This window comes from Pinus tabuliformis, chromosome 4_1 (genome assembly GCF_031772625.1).
Source record: "Pinus tabuliformis cultivar Carrire ecotype Pingquan chromosome 4_1, CPIR1, whole genome shotgun sequence".
NCBI classification, from domain to species: Eukaryota; Viridiplantae; Streptophyta; class Pinopsida; order Pinales; family Pinaceae; genus Pinus; species Pinus tabuliformis.
Window position 1 is genome coordinate 393797875 of NC_142303.1, and position 21457 is coordinate 393819331.

Here is a 21457-nt window from a genome sequence, read left to right on the forward strand (position 1 = left end):
ACAACCCCATATTTCTCATGGTTATTATTTGCACATTGTTTCTCTTGTTGCTTCCATATAGTTGATGATTCACGTTGTGAAACTTGAGAAACCTCTAGAAGGAATGAATAGTTAGCAACTTGAAACTGGCCAAAGAGTTATAATGTAAGGGAATATCTCCTTCAGTTCTCCTTACCCGATGAGCTTATGGAACAATTTGATAAGGGTTCCCCCCACCCATCTTTTAGGTTTCCCCTAGCTACCTCTCAAACAGGTTGCCCCTATCCATTGTAGCTCGACATCAAATATCTGCCCTTTCAACTTAATGGACTTCTTTTGTTGTATACCCTATATCTGCCTTGAAGCTGCCCCACAACATATGCAATACCTTGCTCTAACATCAAGACAAACGGGCTACCATAATCTATAACATTGAACTATTCCATGTACAGGAATATAAGCATGCATAGCATCCTGGATCATAGATTCAAACATGGTTACTAGAACAATATGTAATTGATAATACAATATGTAATTCTGGTTACCATATATCTTGTCATTCATAATACAATATGTAATTGATATTTATCTGTAGTCACAATTTAATCATTAATTAGGCGGGACATGTCCTACTTTAGTGGATACTAGGTTCGGTGTATCTACTCATGGTTAGAAGCTTCTAGAGAAAACAACCTCCTAGAGTCCTATATAAATATTCCTTGAAGGTAAAAGGAAGGCATCTCTTCATTTATTCTTGTATTCTTCTCATACTGAGGATATGTGGCATTTATGCTTCCTTAAGGATACTTTGTATGGTGGAGACTTACCTTAAGGGTATTTGGATTGAACAGAAGTTCGGAACATTTTCAAGCATCTGCTTTGGGCATATGGTTTGTGATCTCCCCATTGCTATTGTTCAATAATATTTGTTATTGCAAATTTCTGTACATCCTATAGCTTGGATGTAAAAATAGTGAAACCCTCAATAATGTTTGCTACACCAATCTTCATTTTTACTATTGTCTTTTTCTAGGGATGACAATGATCATGCTAGGGATGTTGAACAAAGACTAGTGAGCTAGTACCATGTCTGACTTTTTCCACATGGATAATCATGATGAATGTCAAGTGGTACCCACCGTGTGTGTCCTTGGCCACATGAGAGGTTTTCTATTTGGCATCTTTCATCTCGTCATTCAAGGTGCCCAGTATGATGGATGATCATGAATTACTCCCCAGAGTCTGAGTAAGTTAAATTGCATGCTAACCAATATGTTTTTACATGCATTTGTATATAACATTTTGGTGCTGGGGTGCCATGGAGATCAATCCATAATAGGTCTAATTACCTTGAACAAGGGGTGAGTTATCTAGTATTGAGTCTTCTGAATTGGAAATACGAAACAGCTTTAAATATCATTTTAAGTTCCAAATTATGTATGTATGGAGTACTTTCTCATTGTGTTGTTTAAAGCAAAGGGTTATCAACTTAATGAGAGATTTTGTTTCCATTAATGTGCATTGAAGTTTAGGCTAACTGTCAAGATTTTTTTATTGTGAATTTTGCATGTCATGAACTAGATTCCAGGAAATTACATATAAGCCATTAATGGGCATATGAAAGAACTTTGGGAGTTTAATTTACATCGTTGTTGCTGTATTATTGGTCATCTGTATAGAGCTTTTCATTCTCTCTTGTATGCATAAGATATTATTACATTTGGAAGAGGATTTCAAGGAGATATTGTATTGATGATGACATTTTAGACTCAGGAGTGAGAGTGAATAGAGTTACATTACTTACATTTTCTACTACTAAAATAGTTCATGTGATTGTTGTTGTAGGAAAAGTTAGAAGGTGCTTTAGCTCGAAGATCAGAGCACTATTTCTCAGAGAATAAAAGAGTTTTTGCAGGTTCGTTCTTTCATATTTGTTGCAAAGAGAAATTTCATCGATATGTTTCCTATTTTAAGAAAATTAGAGGTCAAAATGTTGAACTCCATTAGGCATGGTTTAAAACCTAAAGAACAAAACTTTGCTAAAGTGTGTTTCTTATGGAGACTAATTTTTTTATTTATTTCCTAGAATGCTTCAGGGCTTAAATCATGGTCCAATGGAAATTTGGAAGAATTTGGAAAGTTGATGTCAGAGTCTGGATTGAGTTCCATTCAGAACTATGAATGTGGTATGCTTTATCTATACCTTTTATCTCAAGCAAGGTCTTTTTAGCTTTTTTGTATTGCAACATTCTGTGTTGAATGAGGAAGCCTTGGAGAGGAAGGATGTTTAAAATGACAAAATAGTTTAAAAAATAACAAAATAAGGGATTTAATGGGATAGTGGGGGAGGACATATAATACAATAGTTTGAAGGAATTATTGTAACCCAATCTATTATTTCTTACATATCATCAAAATGAAACACCGGAAATGGATGAACATTTATGATCTTCCAAGAAAATGAACTTAATAGTTGTGTTCCTAATACAATGGGGTCACATGATGCACTCGATGACCCTTTGTTGAGGATTAACCAGACTAGTTATGCAACAGTATATCAAGAGCAAGAGTTATAACAAACATACAAGACAAAATTTAAAGCATATACAAGATTGTCATAATGCTCTACTGATTCTCATTGTATAGATTTTATAATACATATACAATCTAGAATGTCTCATCCTTGATCAGTTTGCCTTCACTCACTTAGGCTCTCATCTCGGCCATCACTTCCTTCTATAGATCAAACGTTCCTCATATGCTTTTCTGCTGCACACAGTTTGCTTGTCTGAGCCTTCCTCCTTGTCTCTGAGATTCACTTCCCCTAGAGTCACCAATCTTCTTTCTCCTTTTTCATTCTTTCAGAAACCAACCTATTTGAAGCCCATTTTCTCTACCTTGAAGTCAACTTGACTTCTTCATACTCCTCCATAGCCATCTCTTGGGAACCAACCTAACTTCTATCTTCCTTCTTTCTTCCTCCATGACCTTTCCATCCTCCTCTGACCTTTAGTCTGGTAATGAATTCTGCTGCCACGCCATAATGCTCCGTCTTCTCCTTTGCTTGGTATGATGTGTTCACTACCTTGGTGAGAAATTGACTCCTTGTGTCTTATTCATCCCTTGTGCACATGACTTTCTATCTTCATCCACACACTCTCTTCATACTTCTCATTGACACATTCATTTGCACTAACGGTTCTCTCTTGCCAACTCTCTGTCTTTGCCTCCATTCCTACATCATTGTCGATGTGCTTACTTCCTCAGTTGCATTATGCATCTAGATGCTCCTACATCAAACTCCCATTAAAAAAATTAGCCTTTAACTGCCACACACATCTTCATCTTCATCCATAGCTTCTATTACACCTTTTCCCGTGTGATGCATTTGGTACTTTTGCTCTAGAATCCATAAGCTCTTTGCATCAAACTTATTCCTCCACTTCACCAACTTCACCAAATACTACTTATACTCTATGCCTTGCATCCAAAATAATTTTCCCTCTAAAATCATCTCAATCTTTGACTTTTCTTTCTCAACATATGTTTTAACCACTTTGATTTTTCTTTCTACTTCTATAGCTCTCCAGATTCATTTGAGCCATAACCTTTAATGCAAATCCCCCATATTAAATACAAGTGATATGTCCAACTGCTCCAGCAATTCCACTTCACATGCATTATATCCAATTTTCTCTTGATTCAGTGTAATGTCCTTGAGGGATTATTTGGCCCAAGGGACAAAGTAGCCTATTGATCCTCGTAGGCTATAGTCCTTGATAAAGGGGAAAACCCTGAAATACACAATGTTTGGGCAGCGGAGGGCAAGTTTTGGAGTAGCTGGGGCAAAAAAGCCCAAAGTTGGGGTTTGGTGTGAACCTCACTCAATTAATTAAGGAGAAAATTCCCTTCAAGGAAATCTATAAATACAAGAGGGCTAGACTCATTTGAGGCATCATTGGGTTGGATCATTTTGTCTTTGTTCGTTCTTGAGCCTAAGGCTCTGAGGGTTTTAAGACCCCATTGCTCCTTTGACTAGTTTCGGTGGAAGTGATCCCACCCTACGTAGTCACTCTTCTCTTGTTTTGGCACAGTTTATTGTAGAAATTTTGGTTTGATCTGTGGTTTTGGTAATTTTGATTGTTCTGGCAAACAAGAAATTCACCCTTCTGAAGGATCGCAAAACTCTGGGTAGACGGAAGTTACTAAGGGTAGACGCAACTATTCTGAGACATCTGCTCTCCTAATCCACTAAGGCAAGATGCCATTTCTCTGAGGCATTCACACTCCTTGAAGTAAAGACAAATTGGCCCGAGACACAACAGGGTTCAAATCCTGAATTAGATCAAAGTTCTCAAACTAAATATATGTGAATCCTCCATGTAATGTATTGATATGTTATGACGTTGAGGTATCTCTAAGGCTATACGTCACTTCTTGGTTTATCCTGAGGCTTTCTGGGAGGTTGGCCTCAACCTATCGCAGACTGCAGTTACCTTTTACATGCTAAGATAAGTGTGAAAGGGTTCTTGAAGCCACTTCGACCCTGGAAGACTCGCAATCTGTGAGAAAGGTTTGCGTTCCTATAGCAGAACTCAGAGGGTTCATCCGAAGCCATGTGAAGGATTGGTTTAGGGTTGAATAAAACTAGTTTCCTTGGACTGCTAGTTTATGTATCTCGGACAGGTGTTCTAGTCTCACATTGTGTCTATGAGGCTAAGGAACACAGTGGATTAATTTTCTCCAAAACCTAGGAAACATTTTTAAGGAAAATTACCTTAACTAGAATTAATTATCCAGTTTATTAATTTTTCTAACATAGGGAAATGGCTTAATTAATTTGGATTAATTGAGATAAATCAATTTTCCTCTAGTGACTTCTAGAAAATTCATGTGATGGGGTCAAGATGATATTAGCTGTCAATTGAGATTAGATATTGGTCATTGATTACTCAACGGGAGATTGTAAGAGGATATCGATGGGAACTTGGAGAACATATCAGAGTGATCAGAGACATAGATTTACAATGAGAGCAAAGCTTGCAGTGATAGTGTGAGGGCACCAGTAGATCGAGATCAACAATGATTGAATCATTGAAGATAGGATTGTCGAAGGAAATTCTTCACAACGATTTCCATAGTTTGTGGGAGATTGATTTTATTTGCAGAGAGGCCGAGTTTCCTAGTGGTGTGAGTTGCTTCAAAGAGGATGAATTGTTGAAGCAAAGAGATATTTGCCAGAGTGAACAATTTGCACAGGAGAAGCCAAGTTTGCCAAGAGAAGTCGAATTTCAGTGGAGGCTGAGATTATTTTCTAGCAGTGCAAGTTTTCCAGAGAGGGTTGAGTTGTCAGGGCCACATGTGTGGTTCGATTCAGTGAGCCAAAGGGAGGACGAGTTGAATCAGGAGGTTCAAGTTGTCTATAGGAAGCCAAATTGACTTCCAAAAGTGACGGAAATAATTTTCTAAGGGTTTGCCAATTTATGAAAAATAGTTGTAATTTTCAATTATAGAATTTTGCTGAAGAATAATAAAAATACTCATCTACAGAATTGGTTTTCCCCACACTGGGGTTTTTCCAGAAACATTTCTCCAAAAATATCGGTGTTCATTAGTTGTGTGTGTGTGCTATAATTTCTCAGTTCGTGTGGTTAATTTATTTTCTATGAAGTTGCAGTAATGTTTCATTCAACATTTGTCGCAAAGAAATTGCAAAAGACAAATAATCAAATTGATAGGAGAATAATAACCAGCTAAGTGCAACAGTATTAAAATTTCACACAGTATCAGAAAGGATATGAGGGCAAAAGAAGGCTTTGCGCATGCATAGGAAGAGAAAAGTTGAGGGTTTTGAACCCATTTTATATTCTTCAATGTATTTGGGTTTTGCTTATTTCCCGAGGATTTGAAAATGGCCTCAATAGGTTTGAAAGATCAGGACAAATTGGACAGATTGGATGGTATGATGTACTCTTTAGAGGGGCACAGGTGCTATTGAAGCACAAGGATTGGGGATCACCTATAGCGATTGGAGTTAGGAGTGGCTGGTTGTACAAATTGCAGACACTGCTAAGGCACTGGTTAGCAGCAGCAATCCGAAGGATCACGGGGAGCTATGGCATAGGAGGATGGGCCATATACATCATGGAGCACTTAGACTGCTTCATGAAACAGTGACGTGTTCTAGAGGTGAGCACAAAGCATGATGATGTTTGTAGAGGATGTGTGTTGGGGAAGTTTGTGAAGGAAACTTTTCCAAGGAGTGACACGAGATCGCAAGGGATACTTGACTTAGTGCATTGAGATATATGTGTGTCGATGTCTACAAAGTCTCTCAGGGGATACGAGTACTTCACGACTTTTATCTATGATTTCTCCAGGAAGACTTAGGTATACTTCTTGAAGACCAAGGATGAGGTCTTCAGTCGCTTTTAGGAGTTCAAAGCTCTAGTGGAGAATGCGACAAGTAGGGAGATTAGGGTTCTTCAATTAGACAATGGAGGAGAGTATACTAGTGAGGAGTTCCAAGAGTTCTGTACCAAGGCAGGAATCAGGAGAGAGTGGACAGTTCCTTACAATCCATAGTATAATGGGGTTGCTGAGAGGAAGAACCGCTCTATTTCGAAGGCAGCGAGAGCGATGTTGTATGACCAGGATTTGCCATGCTACTTATGGGCAAAGGCATGCAATACAACATTTTATATCCAAGACAAGGTTCCACATAGAGCATTGGGCAAGATGACGCCTAAGGAAGCATTCACAGGGAAGAGGCCAGATGTTAGTAATTTCAGGGTATTTGGCAACCTAGCATATTGTCATATTCCAGGAGACACGCGTTCGAAATTAGATCAGACTACAGAAAGAGGATACTTCATTGGATACAGCGATACCTCTAAGGCATATCGGATTTAATTTCCAGGGTCCAGGAGGATCATTGTTAGGTGAGATGTCAAGTTCCTAGAGGACAAGGCATACAAGGGTTCCAAAGATTTGCTAGCAACTAATGAGTAGAGTGAGCAACCAGTAGAAGCTCCTAGAGTTGAGCAGCAGGATCGAGGACAACAAAGCACAAGTACAATTACGAGTACGAGCACAAGCTCAGGGGCAGGTGTTCCTGAGACTTCACAAAGTATGGATCAACAGATGCAACAGACCAGGGAGATGCATCAGGAGGATATAGAGGTGGATACTGCGAACTCCACTATTGGCAGGAGGAACCATGAGGTTCAACAAACACTTAGGGATGATCAGTAGTTTGTGGGGACTCCTAGGACGAGCAGGAGAGAGTAGATACAACCAACGAGGTACATTGGATACATGGCGCTGGTAAGTGAATTAGTTGATAGTGAGCCTTCCAGCTGCAGGAGGTAGCACAGCAGCAAGTGTGGCGAGATGCAATGGTTGAGAGTACACCTTAATCATGCAGAACAATGTATGGGAGGTTGTGCCTAGACCAACAGATAGGGCGGTGGTTGGATCATAATGGAAATATTCAAGATCAAGCATGGTGCAAATGGCAACATTGAGAAAAAAAAGGCAAGGTTCATGGCCAAGGGGTTCTCTCAGAAAGAGGGAATAGATTACGAGGATACATTCGCTCCCATGGCCAGGTATATGTGAAAATTTCTGAATCCACACATCAGAAATCCTACTGCAATTACTGGTTCTTCATCTCCTACTTTTTCTTTAAATTCAACAAGTTATTTAGTTATCTAAAGATCGATGAAAACACTATTGCAGCCTAGACATACATACAGATCATGCACTGAAATACAATGAGACAACCACACAAGGGACACCGTTATTTTTCGACAATCATCCCCGGAAAAACCCAATTCGGGAAAACCGGTGTAGCATATAGAGGGTTTGTATTATTAAGCAAATTTCTGAATACAACTAGGGCGCCAAATCCGGCTCACCCAATAGAGAATAAACCTGGAATAATTACCTCTCTCCTAAGACAGATATTTTGGTGAATCTAGCAACTGGAAGATCAAACCCCACTGATGACCCTGTTGTCCCCAGTGCTAGGCAGCGATGGCTACTCCAAGCTTTGCGCTGGAACTGTGTCACCTCCTCTAGGAGCTGCGTCACCCTTTCAGTGAGCCTCCCTTGCTCAGAAAGTCGATATGCTGAACTGCTCTCTCTCTGCCCCACAAAAATTCCCAGCGCTGCCTCTAAGGAACTGCGTCAACCCCTCTAGCTTCTGCGTCTCCCTCTCTAGAGTGGCGTTCTCTCTCCTGGTGCCGCTCTACCTCTCTGCTATGTATTCTCGGCCTTGGACTGAAGTCCCTCTACCGAACTGCCCCTCTCTCTGCAACTCAGACCACTAGTTCGATTTTCTTAGCAAACCTTGCCCCAAAAAATTCGAACTCTTTGATCTTCCAGTGTATGTCCAACTGACCCTCAAGCCTCCTCTTATACTTTTCTTGTTGACGAATCAACGGCCGAGATTAAGTCCCTAATCAACCGTTAAGATTAAAATAGACTTGATCCTCTTCACTTAGAAGTTTCTCACCCATATTCTTATTAATACACATTAACATTTTTATTTTCCTAAGTTTAGACTTAGGGACCCATTAAAAATATTAATTATTTTAATAACTCCTCATCTGGGTGCAATTTATCCAAACGATTTCTGGGTTCTGGAGATCTGATGTGTTCGAGCCCCTCCTCAAAATTTCGGATCTAGATCACATCTGATGCTACCCAAAATCAACACTCCCTCTTAGCTAGGAATGTGCTCTAGTAATACTTCGGCATAGAAGCACTACACTAATCTACTGCATCAGTCCTCTATGTTGCTAATGCTTGACCTAATGCCCTTCATCCACTACATTGTTGCTTCCTGTACTGCTGCCCATGGCTCTGCCACTGCCACTGCTACATCTGTACTACAACTCCCTCTCAAAAAGTTGCCTCATGTTGCCCATAGCACTGCCATTGCTAACTACGGCACAACAACTCAATTACTGAGAAGTAAGCAACTGATACTTCACCAACCACTAACATGTTGGTCAGTCTGGATGCCTCGTGATGCTGAAGCTACCTTTGCTTCTAATCTGTGCTCTCCCTATGCTTCCACTGCGTTGCTGTAAACTGCTCTGTGCCTCTTGCACTACTACAACATCTACTACGCCGCCTCAGACTTTCGCACTCTAGCTCTGCCACTGTAGCTCTGTCACACCTTGCTCCAACCGACACCTGTCATTTTGCTACTGTCATTAAGGGCTCCCGTAGCCGTATGTGATCCAAGAGTTTGGGCACCTCAAGGATCCTGTCTCCATGTAGTCCTCTCGACTACAACTCTATGTCGCCCCACCTCTTGTCCAAAGGCGCATGAGCACTTATGACACAATTATTTTCGATGGCAGAGATTAAAAGTTGATCAAAGATTTATTGACGGTCGAAATTAGTTTGATGGGGATCAAGCCAACTAGCCATTATTTTCCACTTGGAGGATTTATCTATAAATTAGAAGCCATTTGCTTCCTCAAGAGGAATGATAACAACTTTGGTCAAATGTAATTTTGTAAACATTGGTGTGAAGCAACTATTTTGTTGGTAATGTTTGAATTTCATAATAAAAGACTTTGGGGTACAGTTCATGGTGTTTTTGTCTCATTGATCTATGGTATATGTTGGGTATGTGCTTTTCTATATTGTGCTTCAATATTATATGAATTGTTATTTCATTTGTAGATGATAGGAACATTCTATTAGTAAGTTTTGGGCTTATCTTAGGTGATCCGATTCATTGTCTGATCTCACGATTTTCTTAAGAAATATATAGAGTTCGTAGGTTCCCCGGCCCTTGGGCTCCAAGTTCACAGATTGTGGGTATAGACTGACCTTGTTTACTCCGGATATTTTATGAGATTTTCTTACTTCGCTAAGGTTGTGATTAACATCTATTTTTCGAAATACATCAAGCCATTTTCAAATCATAAACATTATTCTTCCAAAACCTCTTTCAAGTATTGTATAATTTATATATATATTTATAAATAATTTTTGTAGAATAATTTTCTAACCCTTGTTTGCAGCTAACTGGGGTTTGGGATTTATTTTTCAAATTTGTATATATTGGGGTTTTGGGCACTTGTATTTTCATTTGTGCAGGTGATATTCAAGAAAATTTGCTGGGTTGGAGCTAGATCTAGGCCCTTGAGGGTAAGATCTAGTCTCTAGAATTTCTGCAGGGCCAACATCAGTGAATTTTGGGCAAATATTGAAGATCTGAAGCAAATTTCATTTTGGCGAGGGTTTGTAAATTTATTTAGGGCCTCTAGGCCCAACATCTTCCTCTCTAGCCCCAGTGTGGCCCTTGTTTTCCCTATAAACCTAGCTATCAGCCCTTTTTCTCCTTGGCTATGGGCTTTTTAGGGCCTTAAGGTCTAGTTGTAGGCCTCTAGAGGCCTAGGCCTGCCTCCCTAGCCCTTGCCATGGACTTCATTGGCCCTTTTAGGCCTAGCTGCGGGCCTTAAAGACATCCGCCTTCTCCTCCCAGCCCTCCGTCCTCCTTTTCCCCTTTTGGCCTACCCTCTTTGCCCTCTATTGCCATTTTCGCCCCTCTCTGCCTTGTCGTGGCCTCTCCAAGGCCTCTCACCCTTGCGGCAAACCTTGTGGGCTCTTCTTACCTTAATGCAGGCCCTAGTTGACCTCTGATCTCATAGTCGCAAGCCTACTAGGCCTTGGCAACCCTAATGCAGGCCTCCATTTGGCCTCTCCCCTTCTCTTCCCCTAGCCTTGCCTCTATTGTCCTCTCTTGATCTCCGTGGTAAGAATTTGATTCTGGGACTGATTTTTGGTGTGTTTGGCAGAAGTGTTGGGCATAATTTTTGGTGTTTTGAGGTACCATAGCCATTAGAGAAATTTTGTGCAAATTGGACAAGTAACTTCAAGGCCTAAGGCCTAAGGGTTTGACCTCTAACCCTCATTTTTCCTCACTGTTTGCTACATCAGTCTAATATCTTCTTAACAGTGACAAAACCCACATTAAATCGGCATAAAATTGATTCATGAAGTGTCTACTGCATTGACAAGTCACTTAAAGAAATTGAGCATTCATAATTTGGCATAAATCTAATTGTTTTGGTGACTGTCATCTCTGCATAATAAGTCTGATATAACAGTGGCAAGTGCACCATAAGAAGGCTAATTCATCTAAGATCTTGTGTGGCAAAGTTGATTTGGTATTTGGATTTCTATTGCTTATATTTGGCATGCATAGACATTTCATACTTAACATCTAAAGTGCCCTAAAGCAATCCAACTTGTTGCTGTCATAAGTTTGTTTGATGCTCATTGAATATCATTTAGGGATATGTAACTCACTATTGTCGTAGATTTCTTGTGCTTGGGTAGCATTGGAATACAAGTTACATAAGTTCTTTCATTTTTTTACACTCTATTTCCTTGTTTCATGGTTGTATGTTTTGTTGAGAAGAAGGTTGCTAGCATTGGTAATTTGGAATCTAACATTGTGTTTTTTGTGAGTTCATGATCTACAATGCTATAAAAGCTCATATCTAACAAACTCACTCCCTAAAGCACATTAATCTCATATTGTTGAATGGTTAATAATCTAGGAGTTCATTGGACGCTAGTACCGTGTTGAATGATCTAAGTCATATCACTTGTCTTGAGATCTAATTAATTGGCATAAGAACCTTGGCGAATAGTGATCTCATATTGTCATTCTTGTTTCATTGCTTATATATACTTGTGAATGATAATCTCATTAAAGAGCTAAGTGTTTCTTAAGCTTAAAAGATTGGTGAATCCAATTGCATATCTTGTTAACATAAAAGAGACTAATTGTTGAAGAATATTGGCCAAGAACATTTGCAATCCTATTGTCCCTTTCAATAATCATCATTGGCATTTTGTCTCATTAACTAATTGTTCTAAGTGGATAAGTGCTCTTGTCTCTTTACTTAGTTAATATCTTTATCTTGAGCATATTGGTGATTGATTTTATTGTGGTTATCTCTTATATCTTATCGGCACCTCTCAATTTGGCATATACTCTTGTGATTAGGATTGTCTCTTATTTTCCATTAATAAGTACTTATTGTCATAATTGAAGTTTAATCATAACTAAAGTACTTAACGTAAACAATCTTAATTCAAGACTCACTCATTCATAATCTTACATTCAGCGTCCTAAGCTAGTCTTTCATTTAATAACTTACCTCCAAGCATAAGCTTGGTTAATAGAGAATAGGACAACCTTTCTCACCTAGCTTGAGGAGCCTAGCACCTCTTTAGTGGTTAACATGGTGACCTTGCAGTCGTCAGAGCCACAGTCTCTGCAGCATTGGAGGCACCGGATGGTTAGTACCTAAGGGGAGGTATCATTAATCAAGCCTTTGCTTGCTTCCCCTTGGCCTCTTTCTCACAACCTACTCTAGAGACTAGTTCCAAAATAGTTAAGAGGAAGGATACACCTAGAATAGGCATCTAATTAAAAGTAACCAAGATTCTTGCATCACACCTAGGTCTTAGGATTTGCATAGCATATAGGATAGTTAAGCATTTAAGCAGTGGTTGTTCATCCGGTCATTTGGTATTTAATTGATAAAAGCAAGTAAGTTGACTCCGTAAGGCACTGGTCTCATTAAGAATTTAATCTAATTTTTAATAGCTTACTAAATCAACAAATGGCTAGGCCATTTGATTATGTCTCCTAGACTTGTTGGTTGTCAACAAGTCTTGCATTTCTATCTTCCATAGGGACTATCCCCCATAGCCTGTTGTTGGGAGACAACTAGAACGGAGAGGTCAGGGATCAGAGTGACATCCCTCGACCTAAGTCGTTGTTGTTGCACCGTGCCTGTACAATTTAAGCAACAAGGCCCTTTCGGTGGGTTGATTAGAGTCTGTGTAGACCAAATCTCTTGAGATAAATGTAGACTCTAAGGCAGGTTTAGAAGGAGATTCTTGAGGTAACTAGGAAGGAAAAATCAGCAGATCCTAGACAGAATCAGTTAGCAGTTGGTGGAATTCGTCCTTAACCAGTGATCCTTGGTTAATCTTCCTGTAGCAAATTTGGCCTGAGGATATTCATCAATTCCTCTGTCTATAATTCGTAAGGGATTATTAGTTGTGCACTACTTTTTTCTACGAATTTGTACACACAGTCCAAGTCATTGTTAGATAGGATATAAGCTCTCTTTGGTTGATTATGTTGGATTTGGGACTTGTTGTTGATTGGCCGAACCACAAATAATGTTGGATGAACTATCGCATTATATGTGGTTAAATTGTTGGAAAATGTAACTATGTTCGGTCTCCAATAATGTACTTGAGTCATCATGTAATGTGCTCGTCAAAAGAATAAAGAAAAGAATTATTATTATTATTATTGTGACTTATTAAAGCATGAGTTTCATGCTTGGGTCACCATGTTTTAGGTCAAAGTCCCGATTGAGGACTTCTAGGATTTATTCTAAGTCTATAGAATTATTGTACATTTAAAGAGACCCTTCTTGGGCTTTTGAATCATGTAAAAAGTTTAAGTATTGAGTCAAATATGAACCATGGAACCTCCACACCATGTCGGCCTAAGGGAAGATCAAGTTGGCCTAAGACCCTATTCGAGCCCGCAAGAAGCCTATAAAAGGAAGAACATCGAATTCATTTGGAGTATCTGTTGGGTCCCTATAATACTAGTAATTACCCCATTACTATTGTAGTTATACCCCTTATTTATATTGTTGTGCCCCCATTGCCCCCATATTGTTATTAATGTGCCCATAGAATCCCTCTATTGTTATTTTTGTGGCTTTATATAATTATTGTTAGGTCGGTTGGATTATATTGTGACTCCATAGACTCCTATATATAGAAAGGAGGTTTTGTCATTTGTATCATCCAAGAATTGTTCATTTATGTAATGTAAAGGAGGTTGCCCCCTCGAAGAGGCTGAATTCTAAGGTGTTGATCTATCTTTTCTATCTTTTCTTGAGCTGGTTTCATAACATTTGGTATCAGAGCTTTGGATTTTAGGGTTTCGCTGCTCCAAACAGGTCACCGTGGCATTTTCACTATAACTTTTTTTCTGTGACGTTTCAGAAGTCGCAAAAAAAACCCATTTGAGAAGAAATCGCGCTGAACCTTGGGTCCAAATTTCAGAGCTTTTCGCGAGATATTTTCGGAGATATGATCTCAGGAAGTTGGTCTTTTTGCAGACTCTTGAATTACACTCAAAACAGGTGACCTGGGGAAAATCGTCATAACTTTCTTTCTGAGCATCGGATTGAAATTTCGTAAGAAGGTACAGAAAGAGGACGGATTGTAGTTTTTGTTTATATATTTTCAGAGTCAAAGGTTGAAACAGTGACACGTGGCACTTCATACAAGTTCGCTCTACTGAACTAGTCTATAATCAGGTCACTGCGGGAGATTGTGCATAACTCTTTCTTGGAGAATCCAATTTGGATCAGACTAGTGGCATTGGAAAGAGGACATAGAAGGCTACTACAGGTCATAATTTCAGAATTGGATGATTCGAAATTACAGAGATACATCAGATTCAATATCAGGCTTCTACAAAGTAAAAAAAGGTGTGTAGTTTTTATTTTTTATTTTTGCATAAGCTTGGTTTGAAGGAATTCAAAGGGCATAGTAAAGCATTATTATCGGTAACTGATGCCCCGAGGAAAGAAAATGCAAACACCTAGTAAGGAACCTGAAAGCTCTAGCATGACTCATGAAGAAGAGGAAGAAATGCTACATGATATATCAAAATTACAAGAACAAGTGCAACAAATGTCACGCTCACAAAAGCTAACAGATGCTAAGATAAATGGCGTGGAATCTAAGATAAAGGGCATGGAAGCTAAGATGGATGATCTGAAGACAGATTTGAGGACATATTTGAAGACAGACATGGCAGATTTGAAGACAGATTTGACAAATTTTCTACAAGAAATACTTACTAATGGTGAAAAGGTTGTAAAGGAAACTCATGATGTGAACAAAAGAAATGTTAATCATGATTCCATAGACACTAATGTTGGATCGAAGACCCACCATATTCCAAAAATCGATATGAGGAAGTTTGATGGCAAGGATCCCGCCACATGGATATTACAGATGGAGCAGTTCTTCGATCTCAATAATGTGCAAAACACACAAAAGGTACGTATGGCAACTTTATATTTGGAACCAAATCAATTTGTATGGTATCAATGGCTTTGTTCTCGTAAACAATTTATCACTTGGGCAATTTTTATGGAAGAATTGATAGCACATTATGAGGATACAAAAAGCAACACTTTTTTTAGCCAATTGATAAGTCTCAAACAAAAGGATTCAATAATGGAGCACATTGAGGAGTTCCAAAAATTGAACATAAGGGTAAAAGATATTCCAGAGCAGCATAGGATTGATGTGTTCATAGGGTCTTTAAAGGATAATATCCAACATGATGTTCGACTTTGGGAACCTGATTCATTAGAGAAGGCATTCAGGTTAGCAAGAAAAATGGAAAGCAAAATTATGGCAACCAGGAAGCATACCACTCACAACTATAAAGACGGAAGTGCAGTTGCCCCTAGTCTTCCACAACCTATAAGGTTGACACCACAACAATTGGAAGAAAAAAGAGAAAAAGGGCTTTGTTATAATTGTGATAGCAAATACACTAAAGGTCATAAGTGTGCTGAGAAGAAATTATTCTACATAGATTGTGAAGAGGAAGAAGAAAAGGAGCAAGAAAGGTCAAAAGAAGAGGATATGCTCCAGGAACAAAGCCTAGATGAAGAACAAATAAATCCGACCATATCTTGTAATGCATTGGCAGGAATTACCACTCCTCAAACCATCAAGATAGAAGGACAAATCAAGAAGAAAAAGGTAATAGTGTTGATTGATTCAGGAAGCACCCACAATTTTATTCATTGTAGGGTAGCAAAAGAATTGAATTGCTTCCTATATCCAGCACCAGAGTGTCAAGTGATGATTGCAAATGGAGGAACAATAAATTGCTCTGGAAAGTGCCATAATATCAAGCTATCCATGGGAGAATATGTATTGACTAGCCCAATGCTTTCCATTCCAATGGGAGGTGCTGATGTTGTACTAGGAGTCCAATGGCTACAATCCTTGGGTACAATAGCTTTTAATTTTCAAGAACTTTTCATCAAATTTTCTGTGGAAGGAAAGGAAGTTGAATTAAGGGGTATTGCAGGGAAACCAGGAAAGATAATCAGCTCTAATGGTATGACAAAGCTTCTAAAAAAGGAGCAAAGGGGTGTAATTGCACAATTATGTTCGCTAGATGTTTCCACATTAGAATCATCTATTTCTCCAGATCTCCAAAAAGTCCTGGACAATCATTCCAAGGTATTTGAGACTCCCAAAGGTCTCCCACCTATGCGTGATCATGATCATGCTATTCATCTGATTCCAGGAAGTGTTCCTCCAAACATCAGGCCGTACAGATATCTGTGTGTCCAAAAAAGTGAAATTGAACGTATGGTTGCAGAAATGCTAGAGGCTGGTATAATTCAACCGAGTCAAAGTTCTTTCTTTGCTCCAGTAGTATTGGTGCACAAGAAGGATGGATCATGGCGCATGTGTCCAGATTATAGGGAGCTCAACAAGCTCACTATTAAAGATAAGTTCCCCATTCCTGTCATTGATGAATTACTGGATGAATTGCATGGATCAATTTACTTCACCAAGTTGGATCTTCGTTCAGGATATCATCAAATCAGAATGAAGATTGAAGACATTCCGAAAACGGCATTTAGAACTCATGAGGGTCATTATGAATTTTTGGTCATGCCTTTTGGCCTTACCAATGCACCTTCAACATTTCAAGGTTTGATGAATTCAATTTTCAAACCATTCCTTAGAAAATTTGTGTTAGTATTTTTTGATGATATACTTATCTACAGCAAGTCTTGGAAGGATCATGTTGAACATGTTGACAGGGTGCTACAACTATTGGAGGAGAAACAATTATATGCAAAAAGATCCAAATGTTTCTTTGGAGTCCAGGAGGTGGAATATTTGGGTCATATTGTATCTCATGAAGGAGTTAAGGTAGACCCTAGCAAAATTAAAGCCATTAAGGAATGGAAAATCCCCACATCCATAAAGCATTTTCGCGGATTTCTTTGGTTGACAGGGTATTATCGCAAGTTTGTTAAGAATTATGGGAGAATAGCAGCACCTCTAACAACATTATTGAAGAAAGATGCATTTTCATGGACTCCGGAAGCAACAAAGGCCTTTGAACATCTTAAAGAGGCAATGTGCCAAGCACCGGTCTTAGCTACACCGGACTTCACAAAAACCTTTATTGTGGAATGTGATGCTTCAGGAAATGGAATTGGTGTTGTTCTAATGCAAGATGAAAGACCCATTGCTTTTGAAAGTCGTCCAATCAAGGGAAAGTTTCTAAGCAAAGCTATTTATGAGAAGGAAATGTTGGCAATACTCCATGCACTTAAGAAATGGCGACCCTACCTAATGGGAAGACACTTCAAGGTAAAAACGGATCATGATAGCCTTAAATACTTTTTAGAACAAAGATTATCCTCTGAAGAGCAACAAAAGTGGGTCACAAAGATGTTGGGTTATGACTTTGAAATCATCTACAAAAAAGGGAAGCAAAATGTGGTGGCAGATGCACTCTCAAGGAAGGATGAGGATGTGGAAGCATTGTTGTGCGCTATTTCTATTATCCAACCAGATTGGATAAATGAAGCAAGGGAGGAATGGAAGAATGACGAAGAAGTGTGGGCACTTATTCGAAAGCTACAACAAGATTCCAGTATGTCTGATACATTTAGCTGGAAAAATGATTCGTTATGGTACAAAGATCGCTTATACCTCTGTAAGAATTCCCAGCTAAAACAAAAGATTCTTATGGAATTGCACACTTCTCCCTTAGGAGGGCACTCAGGATTTTTAAAAACTTACCACAAGGTTAAGAAGGAATTTTTTTGGGATGGCCTTAAATCAGATATTCAAAAGTTTGTGGCAGAATGTTTGGTTTGCCAACAAAATAAAGTTGAAACAATTAAGACACCGGGTCTATTACAACCTTTATCCATTCCAAGCCAACGTTGGGAGGAGGTTTCAATGGATTTTATCACAGGTTTACCCAAGTCTGAGGGAAAGAGTGTCATCATGGTGGTAGTTGACAGACTTACCAAGTATGCACACTTTTGTGCATTATCACATCCATTTAAAGCCAGTACAGTTTCTACTGCATTTATGAAAACAATTCAAAAGCTACATGGAAACCCAAAGATTATTGTAAGTGACAGAGATCCCATTTTCACTAGAAATTTTTGGACACAATTATTTTCTTGTCTTGGTACTCAGTTAGCTCATAGCTCATCTTATCATCCTCAATCTGATGGGCAAACTGAGATAGTAAACAAATGTTTGGAAGGATATCTTCGTTGCTTTGTATCTGATAAACAGACACAATGGGTCAAATGGTTGCCTCTGGCTGAATGGTGGTATAACACTTCCTTTCATACAGCAACAAAAATGACCCCATTTATGGCACTTTATGGGTATCAACCACCATCCATCACATCATATTTAAGAGAAAATTCTAAGGTTCAGGCAGTGGAACATCACATCGAACATCAACAACAAGTCCTCCAACTCTTAAAGGATAACCTCGCGTTGGCACAAAATAGAATGAAACAACAGGCAGATCAACATCGCAGTGAAAGAAGTTTTGATGTAGGTGATTGGGTATTCCTACGGCTACAACCATATAAGCAAATGTCCCTCAAGCAAGCTAAGAAGGATAATAAATTATCACCAAAGTATTATGGTCCGTACAAGGTGTTGCAAAAGATTGGTACTATGGCATACAAATTGGAGCTTCCTGCAGCTCTCGATTGCACCCAGTTTTCCATGTTTCATGCTTAAAGAAGGTTATAGGCGACAAGCTCCCAGTTCAAACAATATTTCCAGAACTTGACGAGGAAGGAAAAATTATATTGGAACCGGAAGCAGTTATAGAAACAAGAACTCGACAGCTACAAAATTGATCAATTTCAGAGTACCTTATCAAGTGGAAGAACTTATCCGCTGAAGATTCCACATGGGAGGATGAGAATTTTATGCAGAAGTATCTAGAACTACTCAAGCGTTGAGGACAACACTTTTTTGAAGGAGAGGGGCATGTTGGGTCCCTATAATACTAGTAATTACCCCATTACTATTGTAGTTATACCCCTTATTTATATGGTTGTGCCCCCATTGCCCCCATATTGTTATTAATGTGCCCATAGAATCCCTCTATTGTTATTTTTGTGGCTTTATATAATTATTGTTAGGTCGGTTGGATTATATTGTGACTCCATAGACTCCTATATATAGAAAGGAGGTTTTGTCATTTGTATCATCCAAGAATTGTTCATTTATGTAATGTAAAGGAGGTTGCCCCCTCGAAGAGGCTGAATTCTAAGGCGTTGATCTATCTTTTCTATCTTTTCTTGAGCTGGTTTCATAACAGTATCACTTCTCATCAAGTTCAAATTCTCTCTACTAGGAAAAAGTGCGAAAATCTCTTGTTGCTGGGCAAAAGTGTGAAGTTCTCTTGTTGCTAGGAAAGTTTGTTGCTGGGAAGCCGAAGTGAATGTGAGTTTGGGTGAGCCTCACGAGACAAGGAAAATCGAATTTTGGTGGTGGTCTCTCTCTGTTTTGTGCTCTAGATTAGGAAATCGAAGTCTTCCAAGTTGGATTGCTGCCGGAAGTTGTTAGTTGCTACATAGTCGAAGTTGCTGGGAAGAGGTCAAACTTCTGTAGGTTGACTTGGTGTGGGGGGAAGGTCTGGTTTTGGTCTAGGATGAAGAGTCTCAAAGAATACTATTGAAAGGAAGAATTGCTTTCACTGGGTTTGCCCCTCAAGGGGGGTTTTTCCCTGGCATGTGCCTACATCATGTGTCCATTGTTTTATGCGCTGCTGCTTTTGATAATTGCTTGATGAACTAAAGACAGAAGATATAAAGAATTGTAATAATAAGAAACATCACAAGGAATTATCAAGATCAAGAAAATCTTTATTGCCTTTCTGATTTTCCAACATGGTATCAGAGCTTTGGTGAAGAAAGAAGAAAAAAGCAAATCCATTCATAGGCACTATCTCAGGGAAAGAATCTATTATATTCAAGGAATATGTCTATCTCAATCAAGGGTGAGAACAAACTTGAAGGAGAATCTAACTTTAGATCCTGGAAGAAGAGGATTGACCTAATCCTCGAGAAGAACAAGGTGTTGGATTTGGTAAAAGGAAATGTAAAGAAGCCTACAGAAGAATCCAGTGATGTCTACCAGTGTGAAAAAAGTCGGGAAAAAATCGGGATTAAATCCTAAAAACCCGATTTTTTCAGCTAGTCAATTAAATCGGCCGACTTTTTGCTGACTTTTTCACTCCCGAAAAAATCGGGAATAAATCATAAATCGGGAGTCGACCCAAAAAGTCGCCGTGCCTTTCCCAGGTTGCAGATAAGAGGCTGAAAAGGGGAAAAGCACATCTTTGTTTGCTTTTTTTGTTCCCATTCATCCCTGTGGAGGAGGAGTTGTTTGCCATTGCCCAAGAGGACAAGATTTTCTAGTTTTGTGGTGGGGATTTGGAGAGTTGTCCACTGCTCAATGTGAGAGATTCAAAGTGTCGAATTATTGCTGCTAGATATGTATTTTAATTTCTCTGTTAGTCTTTGTTACACAAATGGCTTCATAAATCTTTCTATAATTTTATTAGTTTGTTTTTATCTTATTTTTGCCTAGAATTTTGAATCAAAACATTGTTTAGAATCTAGATTGAAGCAAAACTTCAACTTTCAAGAATCAAATGAAAAGAATGCAAACCCTTGTTTATCTAATCTGAGTGTGTTCAAGTGAGTGAGAAGAGGCATTTAAAATCTAAAATCAACAATTACATTTGGGTTTGATTCTTATGTGATGGGAAATTCTTAATTTTTTTCAATTTTTTTTGCCTAGGTTCAAATTCAAGTTCAGAGTTTCAAACAAAATGCTAAGGCTTTTGGACGCTATGTGGGAATATGGTGAACATGATACTATACCCGAATCGGGGGGGTCAATAGTATGTATTTGCCTTGCAAGTTGTGTAGCAAGCATATGCCAGGAGGTATCAGCGGATTAAAATTCTATTTGGGGAAAATTTCGAGGAAAAAATGTATACCTTTTCCCAAATCCATCTCCAGAAATCATCCGACAGGCTATTCAATCATTGATGGATAAAGAGGATGGCAAAGACACCAGGGCAGCGCTAAAAATCCAACTTGTAGGGGCCTCAACAGTGAGGGGAAGTGAGAGTGGTTCTTCAGCATCACCATCCACACCCATATGTCCCAACCCCTCAGCTTTGTCAACTTTCTTTTGTTCCTAGAACCACACATGGTGCACAGCCTTGCATCAAATCAACACTTAAAAAAAGGAAAAGGCAGAAGTTGACAGGTTGGTCAGTAAG

The 21457-nt window shown here is 38.9% G+C and overlaps 1 protein-coding gene across 2 annotated transcripts in view; it reads left to right on the forward strand.

Moving 5' to 3' along the window:
- The window catches only part of GALAK (galacturonic acid kinase), a 475159-nt gene that overhangs the window by 426068 nt on the left and 27634 nt on the right, over window positions 1-21457 (forward strand). For both annotated transcript variants that reach the window (XM_089419802.1, XM_089419801.1), the window contains exons 12-13: window positions 1825-1894; window positions 2076-2165. In XM_089419802.1, the coding sequence (XP_089275928.1) occupies window positions 1825-1894; window positions 2076-2165 (160 nt within the window). The remainder of the gene's footprint in view (window positions 1-1824; window positions 1895-2075; window positions 2166-21457) is intronic.